Source organism: Colletotrichum gloeosporioides (assembly GCF_011800055.1).
Source record: "Colletotrichum gloeosporioides strain Lc1 chromosome Unknown consensus_57, whole genome shotgun sequence".
In the NCBI taxonomy this organism is placed as follows: Eukaryota; Fungi; Ascomycota; class Sordariomycetes; order Glomerellales; family Glomerellaceae; genus Colletotrichum; species Colletotrichum gloeosporioides.
The window spans coordinates 92177-107789 of NW_025544702.1; the positions used below are offsets into that span (position 1 = coordinate 92177).

General features: G+C 53.9%; 5 protein-coding genes across 5 annotated transcripts; 1 reads left to right on the forward strand and 4 right to left on the reverse strand.

Moving 5' to 3' along the window:
- Window positions 1-93: 93 nt before the first annotated feature.
- On the reverse strand, window positions 94-1317 carry GCG54_00009668 (uncharacterized protein; the record flags this gene model as incomplete). The annotated part of the gene is made up of 2 exons (XM_045409608.1): window positions 94-545; window positions 597-1317. The coding sequence occupies 2 exons, from the start codon at window positions 1315-1317 to the stop codon at window positions 94-96; spliced, it is 1173 nt and encodes a 390-aa protein (XP_045262132.1).
- Window positions 1318-2529: 1212 nt separating this feature from the next.
- Window positions 2530-4685, reverse strand: GCG54_00009669 (Pumilio-like 3; the record flags this gene model as incomplete). Its single annotated transcript, XM_045409609.1, has 2 exons — window positions 2530-4355; window positions 4415-4685. 2 exons carry the CDS (start codon window positions 4683-4685, stop codon window positions 2530-2532), a joined length of 2097 nt encoding a protein of 698 aa, XP_045262133.1.
- A 353-nt stretch (window positions 4686-5038) lies between these two features.
- Window positions 5039-5783, forward strand: GCG54_00009670 (RWD domain-containing protein; the record flags this gene model as incomplete). Its single annotated transcript, XM_045409610.1, has 2 exons — window positions 5039-5105; window positions 5170-5783. 2 exons carry the CDS (start codon window positions 5039-5041, stop codon window positions 5781-5783), a joined length of 681 nt encoding a protein of 226 aa, XP_045262134.1.
- Window positions 5784-6046: 263 nt separating this feature from the next.
- Window positions 6047-7171, reverse strand: GCG54_00009671 (putative assembly chaperone of rpl4; the record flags this gene model as incomplete). Its single annotated transcript, XM_045409611.1, has 1 exon — window positions 6047-7171. The coding sequence occupies one exon, from the start codon at window positions 7169-7171 to the stop codon at window positions 6047-6049; it is 1125 nt and encodes a 374-aa protein (XP_045262135.1).
- An 877-nt stretch (window positions 7172-8048) lies between these two features.
- GCG54_00009672 (uncharacterized protein) lies at window positions 8049-11576 on the reverse strand (the record flags this gene model as incomplete). Its single annotated transcript, XM_045409612.1, has 2 exons — window positions 8049-11004; window positions 11056-11576. 2 exons carry the CDS (start codon window positions 11574-11576, stop codon window positions 8049-8051), a joined length of 3477 nt encoding a protein of 1158 aa, XP_045262136.1.
- Between the last annotated feature and the right edge of the window lie 4037 nt (window positions 11577-15613).

A 15613-nucleotide genomic window follows, 5' to 3' on the forward strand; every position in this document is an offset into this window, starting at 1 on the left:
TTAACGCCGGCGAAATTCCAAACCATCCTTACCCCTGAAAGGCCGTCAAAGTCGTTAGCCCCGTCTCAGTGATGGGCGTCCTCGTGCCTTTGCTCAGGCAGTTGACTCCCACTCTTTCCAGCTGTTCACGTACGTCTTGCGAGACCGCTCCTCCTTTGTAGCATTCAACGTACCCGTAAGGTAGCTGGGCGTAGTCTCGGCAACCGGATACAGGTTTGTTGCGTTGGGACGGTAGGGCTTGTATTTCTGGATACCACTGCGGCTGCTGTGGATCTCGACGACCTTGGGAAGTCCCGGAGAAGCCAACTCGGCAATAGCTGCCTGCTGTGGGGGGCCCTGGAGCTCAGGGGTTGCTGTGCCCAGACGAGACACGAAGTCAGGGCTGGCGGTAACGGATCTAGCAACAACCGCAGATGCTGGAGGTGCAGGAGCTGGGAGAGAGGCAGTCTCACGAGACATGGGGCTGACGGGATGATTCATCATTCTGCTGTTGGAGCTCATGTCGCTGACCCGGTTGAAACGACTCTGGGGCTCTTCGTATCGTCCTACGAGGTGTCAGTCAAGGAACTTGAACGTCATCAATATCAAAAGCCTACCTCCGAAAGATGCAAATACGTCCTCAGGCCTGGTCGCATCATTGGTCTCGTTCGCGTGGCTTCCTTGACGGGCTCCATCAGGCTGTGAGGGGCTGGCCGGCTTGGTTTGCCCATCCTCCTCGGTAGTACCGCCGCCCTCGATTCCATGCTTGTCGAGGGAGTCGATGGAATCCTTATTTCTCAGCTTCCTTTTCTGCTTGCCGCACATGAAGTAGAGAACGATTACGATCAGCACGATTGCAGCAGCACCGGCAATGATACCACCCTTGGCAGCAGCTGTTAGCTGGGAATCCGACTCTTTGGTCGCAAGTGCGGTAGCTGAAATGACTGGGACAAAGGCCTGAGTGGCGGTGGTGCTAGGATTCGAGGTGACGATTGTGGGTGAAGGCAGAGTCAGGCTGTCAGAGAAGTAACCACCTCCAGTAGTTGGCTGGATATCGAAATAGGTGGTGACGCCGACTTGCTTCTCGGGCAGGGTCTTCGCCGGAATGATGGGGCCCGACGAGGCCAGGACGGGCGGGGCGACAGCTGCGATGGTCATCGTCTTCTTGTCGGTGGCTTCACCCCTGCGAATGCAGATTTTGGTGCCGCAAGGGCTGGAGGTGCAGCAACCCTTGAAACCGCCAGGGCATTCGAAGAGATCCTCCCCGGCCAGGCAAGCGGTGCGCACGTCGCGTGCCTTTTGCTGGGCTTGAGGCGGCGAAGTGAGGGCAAACCGCATGATGGTTGCTGCTGGTCTTGATGGGTGGAGGTGAGCTAATAGTTTCAAGTAACGAGAAGAAATTGATGTTGGTAAAAGTATGAGAACGCCTCGTGCCACCATCACAGAGCGACGGTAGCGAAGTGGAAATGGGTGAAGTGGTGATGGATCCAAGTTACCTGGGCCAAAAGAGTGACGGATTGCCAACGTGTTAGAAAAAAAGAAAGAGAAGAAAAAAGCCGCCCAGGCGTTATTCAACAGCGCCTGGAGGCCGCTTAGCTGGATTATTATTTTTTTCAGTTGGGTAGCAAAATGGAAGGAGGTCAGGCGCGCAGACGGGGAGGATTGAACGGCGGTAGGTTGGTGTCGTCTCCCAGGTATGAAAGGAAGGCACGATGGGATAGTGTCACTAGCCCCTTGCCTACCTTCCCTGACTGAAGGAGTCCTTGTCCAGCTTGTGCTTCTTACCGTCCCAGATAGGAAATGTTCACCCATGGCCGCGATTTGACAATCCCATCGGACCCGATTGATTATATGCCATCTCGTATCATTCACTTATTCACCTCGAGCATTCACTGGCCATGCCTCTGCTTCCTCATCGCCTCCATTTGGGGAACCTGTGCCAAGATAGGACGGATCATCGGGTCAACACTACAAAAAGCAACTCACGAATCCTCTTTAGTGATTTTTGTCCCGTCTACAGCGGTTTGAGGGCTAAAGTTCATGCTCATGGCGTTGTCATTGACGATGTTGGCACTCTCACTTGGCCGTGTTCAGAGCAAGGAATATGTTCGCTGCCGGATCAATGCTTTTTTGGTTGACGAGGTCAACTCGCTACAACATCCAACGACGTAAGGGCGGTAGTCATGGACGGAAACAGACTGTAAAACAAACCTGGAGAAACGCACCACGCCCGTTGCATCCTCTACGTCTCGAGATACCTGAGACACTATCCGAAGCCACGAAGTTTGCCAGCATCTGGACCCCGTTTTCTTTGCCAGCGTAAGATCTGAGTCAGGCGATCTCAAGTCCTTAGCCAACTGCATGAGACATTCAATGATCAAAGATGATAACCACCAAACTCCTTCTATTTATGCCACCCAGCTACGGGAACCTCTTGGACGCCGTCCGCACATCGAGTCGCCGCACTGCCGTATGCGTGCGAGTATTGAACAACATTAATAACTTTTGGTTTCTCTTTTGCTCCGCAAACCCATTCACATTCAACCTCGCCTAGAGCTTCTCCAACAAGAGCTTGCTGCCGAGATTACCGACAGGCTTGTCTCCGCCTTTCTTGCGCTTCTTTGCTCCCTTCTCGTTCTTCTCGGCCTCCTTCTGGGCCCTGGCCTCCCGGTCCGCCTTTTGCTCCGCAGACTCCTCCGTTGCGGCCTTCTGGAGGTCCTTCTTGTGGGCCTTGAGCATCTTCTTCAATTCGGAGGCGTGGCTGAAGTCCTCGGCCTCAAGCATGTTGAGAACAACAAAGGAACTCGGCCCCGTGGCCCAATCAAGAATGTAATCCTTGACCACTGGGTATAAGACATCGGAAAACCTCAATGGTGGATCAACAGCCTCGACTTTACCGGTCTCTTTGTTGAACTTGCCACCAGCGATCAAAGTCTTGATCAGACGACCTCCAAATGGTGTGCGGGAGACATGGACCGGGGTAACAATGCCGTCCTCCTCCATGGGCTCCGCGCTGGGATCACCCTCGGCAACAGCCGCAACAGCCTCGAGGGCCTGCGTCTTATCGCCCTCGGCAGAAAGCAGTACATCAGCAACAAGTTGGCAACCAAAGGGGTCTGCAACTAGTGTGTGTGCTGAGGACACCACGGCCTCGATGAGAGCCGGAGATATGGCAACCACCAACTCCTTTCTCCTCATATCGGCATCCTTCTTACTGGTGGTCTGGCGGATCTCGTGCACCTCCTTCAGAATTGCAAGATCCTCGTTCATGCTAGCAGGGAAGATTGCTCTGGACTGGCCCTCAAGCAGATACAAGAGCGTCGCCCTAGCAAAGGGGTTTGTCGTGGAAACGATGATGTTTTCCGTCGCCTTGTCCTTGTCATCGCCAATCAGCTCAGGAAAAATAGCCTTCTGTGTCATTTTCGTGTCATCGATAACATCGAAGGCAGTCAGAATCACGATGTGAGCAAATGGGTCACCCGACATCAGGACAAAGTTGTCCTTGAAAGCCTTCAGTAGGTTCCTACGGTCCTTGGATGAGCCGTGGGCCAAGAGAAGAGCCACCAGTCGAGATCCCGAGCGTGTAAATGCCATGTTTTTCAACAGGTCACCAGTCTCGTCGTCCTTGATCATCTCGAGGAACATGGTAAAATCGTCGGTGCCGGTCTTGATGTTCAGGAAGTATTGCAGCATAGCGTCGTGCAGCATAGTGAAGCCGGTCATCTTCTTCTGCACCAAAGAGTTGATCATGTCGTGGAGACTTTTCAAGATGGGAGCGCGCTTGCTAGAATTCTTCTCGAGAATCTCGGATAGATCAGATGTCGGCTTCTCATCCTTGTTGCGCTCCAGCAAAGCGAATTCTGGGCCGTACCATTCTCTCAGGATGATGGCCTTCTGCTCCTTCGTAGCGATCTGACGGTAGATGTCGTCCAGGATCCAAGAGGCCTCAGGGTGATTGATCAGCTTCCGCACCTTGCCGTAAAACTCGGGAACGATGATCTCCTTGATCTCAGCGTCGGCCTGCACGATCAGCTTGGCGATAAGGAACTTGGCGTATCTGCTCTCGGCGAGCTGGGCGTACGTTCCCTGTAGCTCCTTCGTGATCTGTTTCCTTTGCGCGGCTGTCGCGTACTTGATCGCAGTCTGAACAGCACGGGTCGCGTCGTGCTTCAAGACAAACTCTTTGATCCGTCCGGTGATGATGCTGAAGAGCTCATCGACGAGTTGCTTCCTCTCCTCGGAGGGCACGTGGGACTTCCTCCTCAACCGCTCCCAAATCCTCTTGGTTCGTTGCACTTCATCGGCCAGGGGCTTCGCGGCCTTGCGCTCGAGGGCGAGTTTCTTTTGGATGGCATGGGACTCCTTCGAAGTTTGTCCTGTGCAATGTCTGTAAGTACAAGTCGCAATCGCAAAGGTTCCGACTTATGTGGCTTACCTTTCTCAAACTGCTTGCTCTTGTCGAAGTTGGCGCCTTCCTTCTTGCCATTCGCCTGAGCCTGCTTCGCCCTCTCCTGGGGGTTGAGCTTAACTCCGCCATCGTCAGAGTCTGAAGACTCTGCAGCATCCTCCATCTCGTCGTCCTCGGAGGTCTCGACGGGCGCAGCCTTCTTCTCGAACTTGGTCTTTTTTGATTTGCTGTCAGAGACGCCCTTGAAAGCGGGAGCAGCCTTGCGCTTGCTGCCTGCCTTGACACCGTTGGCAGCCATTGTAAGGTGCGAGTGTTGTGCTGGGAACAGAAGCAATCGCAAAGTATGAGCTCTCTGTCTCGGAAAACACTGGGACGACTAGGCTGGCGGAAGGTGCTCACAGCGCCCATCAAAGTGCTGGAAATCTGAAATTTTATTTGAATTGCCGGGCGGTCAGCACTGCGCTAAGCTCAAGTCGATCATCAACCCCACTACTATGCATGTACGTACCTCCACTACCTTACCTAAAGAAAGCGGCTTCTAATGTCGTACCTCTCAAGGACGTAACATAGCCAACTGCGTGCCCACTGCCAGGTCACCTCGATCCCTCCTCAGCAACATCCATAGACTGATCCCTGGTTGCAGTATTAATCATGGGTCGCGAAGAGCAGGTCGAAGAGCGCGAGGTGCTCGATTCCATCTTTCCAGAGGAGATCACAGGTTCGATTACCCCACCATTGAGCATGGCACATTCGCCGCACATGTCGCTAAACCCAGGTGCCAGATGTCTCGGAGACCGAATACAGAATATCAATCGTCCTTGATGTCCTCGGCGACGAAGAGCCGCCCACCATGCTCTTGCAGGTGCGATATCCAGAAGCCTACCCCGATGAGGCGCCGATGCTCGACCTGCAGTCCACTCCCAACGCAGCCCCGCACGAGTGGTTCAACGTCTCGCAAGACAAGGAGCGCCTCCTCCAAGGACTGGGAGAGACGATACAGGAGAACCTCGGCATGGCAATGGTCTTTACCTTAGTCACGACCTTGAAGGAAGCTGCCGAGAACCTCGTCGAGGAGCGCAAGCATGCCAAGGACAAAGAGCACGAAGAGGCTGTCCTCGCCGCCGAGCGCGAGGAAAACAAGAAGTTCCAGGGCACACCAGTGACGCCTGAGACCTTCCTCAAGTGGCGTGCCGATTTCATCAAGGAGATGGAGGAACTACGGCAGAGGGAAGAGGAGGAGCGTCTCGCGGAGCTGAAGAAGGCCAAGGTCAAGGAGCCCGTGAAGCTGACGGGGAAGCAGCTTTGGGAGCGTGGTCTGGCCGGCAAGGTTGATGACGATGACGATGAGGGCGGTTTGACTGAGGGTGTCGAAAGGCTCAAGGTGGAAGCTGCGTGAGGGGACACGCGTGTTCCTGCAGATAGGGGGAGAGTGCATTACACTGGCGTTTTGGGTTCATGGTGTGGGATCTAAGGAGGACTGAAGCGGGTTGGGTAGTAGACCTCATCTGTATGCCTTATTGAAGAAATCCCTCCAGAAAAGGAGGAGACACGACTCTATCAATATCTTTTCGTTGCCAGACTCCAAACGCCGCAGTTTGATATCCCTCGTTCCCCAGGTATCTAATCATTGACTTATTTGTAGAGCGACGTTTTCGTTATCTACTCTTCCATAGCCTCATCACCATCGCTGGCAGCGTCCTCCCAACCGTCATCGTCTTCCTCGTCTGCCGGGGGGTCACCTAGCTCCTTGTTGATTGCGGCGAACAACTCTTTGGCGTGTTCACCCAGACGCTCATCCTCATACTCCTGAGCGGCGTACAGGTTCATGCAACGCATCAGCCAACGACGCGAGGTGCTCCATGTGACCTTCCATTCCTCCTCGTCCTTGCTCTCCAGTTTCTTTTCTCTCTGCTTCTCGCCGAAGATGAAGAGTGCCCAGCCGCCAAGGTACCAGGCCTCGACACTTTGATCGTCGTCACCAACGAGCCTCTCCAGTACATCAATGGCCTCCTGTTCCATTTCCACCTCGAGTAGCAAACGCACCAAACTGATGCGCGTGGAGAAGTCGGGCACGTTGGGGTCCAGGGGGTGCAAGTCAGTCCACAGCTCCAGACTCCGCTTCAGAGCCTCCTTCGCTTCGTCCGTTTTTTCCTGGGATATCCGCACGTTGGCAACAGTCTGCCATGTTTCCGCCAGATCGGGCGCCACCAACAGCGCCTCTGTGACGAGCGCTTCGCACTTCTGCTCCGCATCGGCCTCCCATGACAAATCCGTCATGTACACTTCAGCAACGGCACATAGTGTTCCGCCCAGCTTCTTCTTCTTCTCCTCGAGCTGCGCCTCCTGTTCCTCGTTGCGCTTCGGTAGGTCCACCAAGGTCTGAATCTGACCCCTGAGCGACGATGCTCCACGCTCGAACCAATTCACGCTGTCTTGACCGCCGTCTTCGCTGAGTTGCGCCAGCCAGAGGAACTTCTCAGGCCCACCGCCTATGCGCTCATCCAGAGAACCGTCTTGGTCGAGCTCAACGGCCTTCATAAAATAGGCTCTTGCATCGTCGATCTCGCCCATCTCAATGCCGATCTGTCCCAGAAGATTGATGGCCGCCAGCTCATAGTCTCCGCCTGAGCCGGTGCCATCGAGCGCTTTCTTTCCGGCCGCGACCGCTTTCTCAAGATCGCCTTCTTGGAGCTTTGCGACTGCCTCGGCGAGGAGTAGTCCGGGGTCGACAGCCTTCTTTTCAGTTCTCTTTTTCGACTTTTTGTTTGGGCGAGTTGGCGCCATTTTTGGCAATGTTGTTCTTTTGGGCCGAGTCAATGAGGTTGGAGGAGAAACGACGTGTCGAAGTGTTCAGTATCAAAGAAAGAAATCGTGTGAAAGATGGATGAGAAGTGAGTTGAACGAGCATGCATTGGGGCTGGTGGTGGGTTCCGGGCCTGTCGAAAAATTCTTATCACACAATCTTATCGATAGCAAGTAGGATGGCAAGCTAAGGTAGGTACAGTAGGTAACCAACCATAATACACCGGAGCTTCACCAGTGACCGACATTGACATTATTACCTCATCTCAAATAAAATACTTTTGTCCACAGAGTTCTGGCCAACAGAAATCACCGAAAGCCGCGGCTTCTCTTTCTGGATTTTCAGACCAAGACATGGGTCAGACAGCTTCTTCAGCTAGTAGATGCTAATCACAGGGAGTTCGTGTCAGCAGCTGTCAGGGTTCTGAAAGTGCACACCCATCCGATGCATCCTTGCCATGCCGTACACCTTGCTCCCATGTCCGTTAAAGATTGAGTTGCCCAGGACACGAGCGATTATCAAGCTATTGCATTGGGACTATTGACCTTCGCGAGGAAGCCTCATGACTAGATACAGTTCTCACCCAAATCTCCCCAAGTCCTCTGAGACATATTTCAAGCATAACATCCGCCCACCCAATACATACCAGCCTAATCCAGATTTTATGACGCCGTCGCTGAAAACCATGTAAACCGGACTCCTTTCCCAACCCACAATCATTTTGCTCAGCAACCAGGGGTTTAGAGTACTCCGCCGGGGTGGATCTATATATCGTGTGTACTAACTGAGTGATCCCCGTGTTGATGAAAATAACTAAAGAATTAAAACAAGAAATGCACAGTGGAGTGAGATGTACTGCTAACGAGCTCGTCCTTCCGCTGAGGAGCTCCGGCTCGAAGGGCCTCGTTCATCGACGAGCTCTGCCGAGGTGCCGAGGAGATCGACCTGCTGGTCCGACCCAGGGTCCACTCGACTGATGCTGTGTTGTGCAACCACGCCATAACTTGTTGGTCGCTCCGTGCTTGGCGTTCTACGAATATTGAATTCTTCCATGGATGATCCGTTGGATGAAAGACGTTTCTGGTGAGAATTTGAACGCTGAAAGGGAAGACGACCGGGGTTTGGAGACGAGGCTAAGCTGCCCGGCGTATGCATCTCGCCATCAGAAGGACCAGATAGAGGCCCCGTGGGTGACGTTGGCGGGATCAGGTTGAACGAAGGCGTGGGTGAATGTCCACGGAGCATGGCCGAATCCCTTTTCGAGCTTTTTCTTGGAATTTCAGGAATGTCTGATTCCGTTGACTGGCGCCTGTGTTTCTGAGACGCCTGTCGGCTTGCCTTAGACGCCACTCGACTTGGGAGCTTGAAACTGCCCGAACTCGCGATCCCGGGAAGCATAGGCGGCGCATCAGAAACTTTCGGAATGCTAACCGTCTCAATTTCCGAGTCCGATGACACAACTGAAACTCCATCATCGTTGAGTAGGTTTTCCGAATTTTCGGCATTCTCCGTGTTCTCGGCATGCTTCTGAGTCGCCTTGTTCTTGGGTTCGTCGTCATCTGACTCGATCGGCCCGTTCCTAAGGACGCCCATGGCCACAGGTATACCTTCCGGCGGAGGTTCAGCCTCGTACTCTGCATCAGCTGCTGCGCGCATAGCAGGTGGCATCCTTGAGCTGCGCACCACCTCAAAACCTTTGCCCTTCTCCTTGGTTTTGCCTCCAAAGAAATTGCGGAACCATCCAGCAGCCGAGGACATCGGACCAGTAGGGTCGGCTGGACCGGTTCCAAGCTTGCGGCCCACTCCTTCCGAATTCAGCGCCGGACCTCTGACGCCGTAGTAAAAGTCGACCTCTCTCGTCGAATAGTCTGCCCTCGGCGTCAAGTTAATGGCTTGAGGGGCCGGTGTAGGTCCTCTTGAAAGCTGGGCCTCAAGATCCGCAGTCGCATCCCCTAAATGTGTGCCTGCTTGGCTATACCGACGCGACTCGGCCACTGATTGTCGGTTCAGCGAGGTGGATGAGCCATTGAGTGTATCTCCGCGACGTCGCGGAGGCCGGTAATAAGGGTCAGCGGATTCCACCGTCACGGCAGCTGGTGGCCTGGTTGCAGCAGCAGGCGACGGTAAAAACGAGAAGGTGCTGACTTCACCTGGAGTTGTCGGAGTGAAATTGCTGCCACTGTCGAAGTTCCGAACCTGTCCGGTGTAGGGATCGATGCTGTCAAGGGCGGAAGAGCTGCGATGCTGGCTTCTGAGTAGAAATCCACTGCCTGCCGACTCACTCCTTAGCCTACCGCCACGCATCACATAACCAGTCTTCGACGCTTCGTCTGCGTCAAGCATGCCGGTAGTTGACAATTGACTTGCTCGGGAAGGCCCATTGTTTCGTCGAGAAGTGCGCCGCTGCAACTGCCGCATGCCGAAAATCTTGGATAAGCCGCCTCGCTGCAAACCCCGGGTGTCATCACCGCCAGCACCAAGAAGTCTTGCGGTGACTTCGATGATTGTCTGGAGGGCGTTGAGCATGAATCCTAGAACCAAAACACACGCGTGGATGAGCAAGATGGTGTACCCAATCCACCCCTTTGGCCCTTCTGTCACCCCCATTTGAGGAACGAACGCTACCATCAGCATAACGGTAGCGAAGCGAAGAACGGAGAAAAGGGTGTGGTATGCATTCATCGATGTTGGGGACTGGAAAGGGCGAAATGCGTGGAGGGTCAAGACGTAGATGACCTCGCATATGGCAAGAATAACGATCTGCGCAATACCGACTGGCTGCACAGCTCCGATAGTGATACCGCGAATGAACGTTAGACTAACCGGTATCAGGGCAAATGCCGCAGCTTCGTCTGAGTATGTGTTGTAGAGAGGTCCGTAAAGGAGTACCGTAGGCAGATCGTCAAACAGAACTGCTCTTGGCCGGGTCTTGAAAATCAAGTATAGCAACCATGCGGCGAAGCAGATCAAGATGATTAAAGTGATGACAGCCAACGCAACGGCAAATTCTTGGGACTGGCCGGCGACAACGAGCTGGAACGTCGAGAGAGCGACAATTGGTAGTAGCAGATAGTTGAAGACGACCCGGACGATATTGCCGACTGAGAACGGAATGTTCTTGGCGCGGAGATCCTCCTCAGGAGTGTTGCTGATGAGTCGAAATACCCAACGGAAAAAGAAGCCAAGCTGGATCAGAACGAAAAGGGCCCCCACAATGACGCATACCCAAACCATTGTACCGGCCCAGATGTCTTCGACATCGGTCATACCAATCATTTGAGCATATCGGTGAAGTCCATATGTGGCATTCGTCACATAGATGCCATCCTGGATCGCCTGCCAGCCTGGCGATTTGCTCACAAAACTTTCGTTGAACATCAGTGCCGACCAGCCTACTTGGCTTACAACTGGCTGATAGAATCCGGGATAGTTAATAGATAAGCCACCAGTAAGCGCAACAAACTGAATGTACTGAAGACAGTCCCCGAAACCCGGTGTCACCAAGCGCAACAAATCCTCGTCTCGGCCGTAATTTGTCGTCCAATGAAAAATATCTGTCGAGCCCCAGGGGCTAAAGACGGATGCAAACATGGTAGCAAACCCGACGAAGAGGAGAACGACAAGTGGCAGGTAACGCAAAAGTGCTGAAAGGCTGCCTAGATCAGGGGTTACGATTGCCGATACGCAGCTGATCTGCGTGGCAGCTGTGTTTCCGTACAGGACTAAAAACGTCGAAGCGAACGACGAAAAGGCGTAAGAAGAGTTAAAGTCCTGGGTCAGGTTTACCGACGGCAAATTACCCCACGGGCTCTCGCTGATGTCTAGTTAGCTTGGTTCGAAATTGACGTACACGAAGGCAGCTTACACAGTCTTAAAGACAGGAGCCAGGGGGCAGGACCCGTTGACAAGACTGTCGTTACAGAACGCGCTTCTGTTGTAGAATGGCTGATAGCTTAACACGTTTACCCTGGTCTGAAGAGTCGTGAGATTTTTTTCGTCGGGTCTTTCAAGTATTTTGCCAAATGTACTTGAGGGGTCATTCCACGAAGGGTCATCTGGGCCAGGGACTGTGTCGTTAGTCTTGACAGTGTATGAGCCTGTGACATTTCCCCAGACAATAATTTGAAGATTGTGTGCGGGATCTTCGTTGTCGAACCGAGCGTCAACATAGAGGGCGTTCCATTGCAGATTAGGGACGCCAGTCTCGGTCTCGGCCTGTGTGTAGGAGCTGTCAAGACAGTTGTCGAAAGGGATCAAGACGGCGGTGGCTGGTTGAATAAGTAGGCAGGCGAAAGTGATGAGAAGCATGCCGAGGATGCCAGAGGCAGCGCTGGGGAAGCGTGAGTGCAGCGGTCGTGGCCGTAGTCGCTGACAGCCCGAGTCCATGGCGAAAAAGGATGGAAAATATCGGGTTTCTCGGGGAAACGAGCGAGCAGTCTGATTCGGGGTCGGCAGCGGACGTGAAGATGTCATAGCCTGGAGTGGTAGCGAAGGGGCGAATTTTCCATGTCCATAGCAAGGAGAGGCTTCATGTCTTGGTGCACGAGGAGCGTCTGGCTGGTGTCGTGGAGGAGCTTTGCGATGGGTTCGCATGTTTCGAACCAGTTTATGAAGTCGCAATGGACGGGTTTTGTTGACGCTGAAGCCGGGATGGACTGAATGGACGACAGGCACACACAGGAAAGAAGAGAAGAGAAACACAAGATTGTGTTCTAGAATCTCGGCATCTTGGGGCCCCGCTGTAGTCGCCTTGCCTCGCCTGGCCTCCAGTCGTGTCGGTATGTTCGGTTCGTTCGCTCGATGTAGTTGAGCTTTGGGATCGGCTGTACTGTTCGGTTCGCAGAGTCGACAATTCTGGATGGATGGAGAAGTCGTTTCGATGGGGTGTCGGAGAAACAGCGTAAGGTGAGAGAAGAGGAATTCGAGGAGGGGCGAGCGGAGGAAAAACGGCAGACGGGTGTGCGAGTGTCTGACTGAGTAAAGCGAGGTGTGGTGGTGGTGCAGACGCAAGCGCAGCCAGGAAAGATTGGACGGGATGATGTTGCGCGGGTACGAATAGGTAAGGTACCTAGGTTAGGTAGGTGGGTGGGCGAGATGCAAGGAAGGCAGACGGGCAAAAGATGGGTAAAGGTAGGGGAATGGGAAGACAGCAGCTAACAAAACAGTATCCCCATACCCATCCATATCCCCTGCCAATGCCAACGCCTACGCCAACGCCAAAGCCAACGCCTACGCCAGGGTGCCGTGTGCTGTGCACCGCAGCACCACCTACCTTAGGTAAGGTAGGTAACCTGGAAGGTAAGGTAATGTAGGTAGGTGCCTACGAACACCTAGCGAGGAGCGGATCGTTGGCCCAGAAAGTTGCGTCGCGGAAACGAAAACACTCCAAGGCCCCCCGTGTGGCTGAGCATCCCGTCCACACCAGTCCGGTCTCTTTGGATCCCTCGTCCCTTGTCAAGTCGCCCTTCTTTGGGTCTCCGCGGCTCCCTCCTCCTCGGTACAGACAGGAAGGACAGGAAGGACAGGAAGGCATGGACAGCCAGCATCCCCTCCGGGACTGAGAACCGATCATGTGCGCTGGCGCGAGGCCATTGCCAGGAGGCAGTAAGGTGCCCTTATTCTAAGGTACCTTACGCCGCGATGGATGGAATCTGCTGTTGCCTGCTCACCAGGGCAGCACCGTCCTCCACTTCCTTCGCCCACGTCCTTCCCTCACTGCTCCCCGGCCCCCTGGCCAGAAAAGCCACTGGTCCAAGGGACCCCGGTCGAGTCCAAAGTTGCCGGTTGGACTCTCGTTGGGCCCCCCCCCCCCCCCCCCCCCCCCCCCCCCCNGTTGGGCCCCCCCCCCCCCCCCCCCCAGTCAGATATGCGGTCTCCACTCAGTAAGGCGCAGCCGAGTCCCGTCGTTGCCCGTCTGGTCCATTTCAATTCAGGTCATGTCAGGTAAGAATTCCTCAACCAGCCGGCATCAGGCCAGGTCTAGTGCTTTCGACACTTGCTCTGCGGACCAGACCCCTTCTTTTGGTCTTGTCGTCAACCTACTAGGTATCCATACCTACCCACGGCCATCAGTCGGTGCAGACTGTCCGGGGGACGGAGTGACATTGAAGAGGGCCCGACTGCTGGGGCAGGATGGACGCATGGCGAGAAGAGAAGGTGCCAAAAAAAAAAAAAAAAAAAAAAAAAAAGGCCAAAACAAAGGTCCAGTTGCTCAAATTGGCTAAAGGTAGGAACCTAGGTATACTACGTAGTAGCAGCCCGTCTGAAACCCCCCAGCACTGGCACTCTATGACGTGCCGCTGAGAGGCACCCGTATTACGCATCATGCTCCAGTAAGATGCAAGTACAGATATTCCTATTCGTACCACTCTCGCCAGCTAGGTAGTGTGAAGCCCGAAACTGAGACTCTTGTCTCTGGCTAAGATAACGCTCAATGCCATCGCAATGCGCCTGCACCGGCCGTGTTTCATATGGTGAGTACGCCAAACTCCCCCAAGTGTGCGCGGCTTTGTCACGCCCACGCCTTAACCGACGAACCGTCGCGGTGTTCGTCTATTCTAAAGAACCTTGGTCTTGGGATACCAACTGCGCATCGTATCGCAGTCTCCAATTGAACGGAGATGAAGACCAGCGCGCATGGACCAGCACTTGCCGGGATCACAGCTGAACCAGACAGTGGCAGGACAAACTATGACGACTTCAGACGAAACCCCGGCCACCACTCATCAGTCATCTTTTGGTTCGGTGCCATGACAAAACATCGCAGCGGCAGTGACAGCAATAGCAGTCAATCATGTAAGGTAGCACGTAGCAACGGCAACCGCGATAGTTCCGCATCGAGATCGCCCTATCCCCAAGGACATGCACTTTTTTTAAGACTTCTTCCAAGGCACCCGGCCACCAGGCCGCGATGGCGTCGCAAAGTGATCGCCCGACCCGCGTCAACGTGAGCAAAGACCCAGAAACAGGCGCCGACATGCATCAGCATTCAATTGTGATTGCCAGATTCTCCACGTATAATGTCAGCTCTGTTATACCCCCATCCGCACCGCTGGGCACCTCATCCATACAAACCCAGGCCCTGGCACCCAATGTGCTCCTACTACGTATCAAGTGCCTGGTTTACACCGACAGCATTCCACGTCGAATTACACTTCTCGCGTAGGTATCGTTGCAACCATCTTACGTAGTCTGCACAGTCTCCCTGAGGACAAGGGCCAGTACTATGCAGTACACCTCCAGCCGGTGGACATCCGCCGTGCCTCAGGAGACATCTCCTGTCATCATCCCACGTTGATAGCGAACTCGCCGGCTTACCCAATCACCTTACCCATCCGCATCAAGAGACATGCCAGAGTACCTAAGGATCTTGTTCCTAGCCGACCTTCACATCAGTAATACGAACCGCACTCCCTGCACAACCCAATCCCCGTGTCAGCTCTCGCTCAAGTCCCTGCCTTAGCCGGCTATTTTCAGCGTCAAATGGAACTCCGCCGGCACTGCAGGGTCGCGGAACTCTTCCCCACGTATGCCAGTCATTGCTATTCGCACGTACTCCCAGTGTCGTCCCAGGACAGGACGCGCGCACACATATCATTCTTGAACCATGAACTCAAAACTAATGTACTATTATAGCCGCCCCGCCCGACAGACCTCCATCTTCCCCAATGTCGTCCCCTCGTTCCCAGCGACGATTGCCGTGGGAGAGTAACATTTATTCCCTTCATCTCAGTCTAGGTGGAGAATATCACCTAAGTTACAACTACAAGTATGGTCCATCCCTTTTAACCATTTCTCATGGTTGCGGTTGCCCCGCACTCCAAATGACGAAATCGGAGCAGGGAAACCAACAGCAACAATTCATGACCGAGTCGAGTTCCATTCGCATACTGCATAGTACACGGAGCCGACTGCCGAGCGATGTTCCGTAGTCCATGGTCGCCCTACTAAGATGTCGTTGGGAACGTCTACCCATGTCCACGCAGCATGGACTTTATTTCCCCAAGTGATGATTGATGCCCTGCGTGCCCGCTAAAGGTATGACGCTTTTGACTAATAATTGGCTCCGACGACGACCCGAGATAGCACGTCGGAAGAACGTTAATAATAATAATAAAAAATGAAAGAGCACCACGCGTTATTATCCAACACATGTGCAAAGCCGGTTCTACCGTTGTCTTCCTTCCGATGAACAGCCCGTACTCGAAAAGATTTAAGTCAATAAGAACGCCAGAGAAGAGTCACAGGAAAATACGGATCCCACACCACCGGCCCCTCTCTCTCACATGCGCCGTTCCGGCAAGCCACAGCGCCCGGCCATAGGTTTTGTTTCCTAGGGGCCGGTTACACGCCGCAATTGGAGACCCAGGCTCCGGAGTAATGCAGAGAAGGAGCTCTTTGGCTACTGCGCCCCTCGGTGGAAT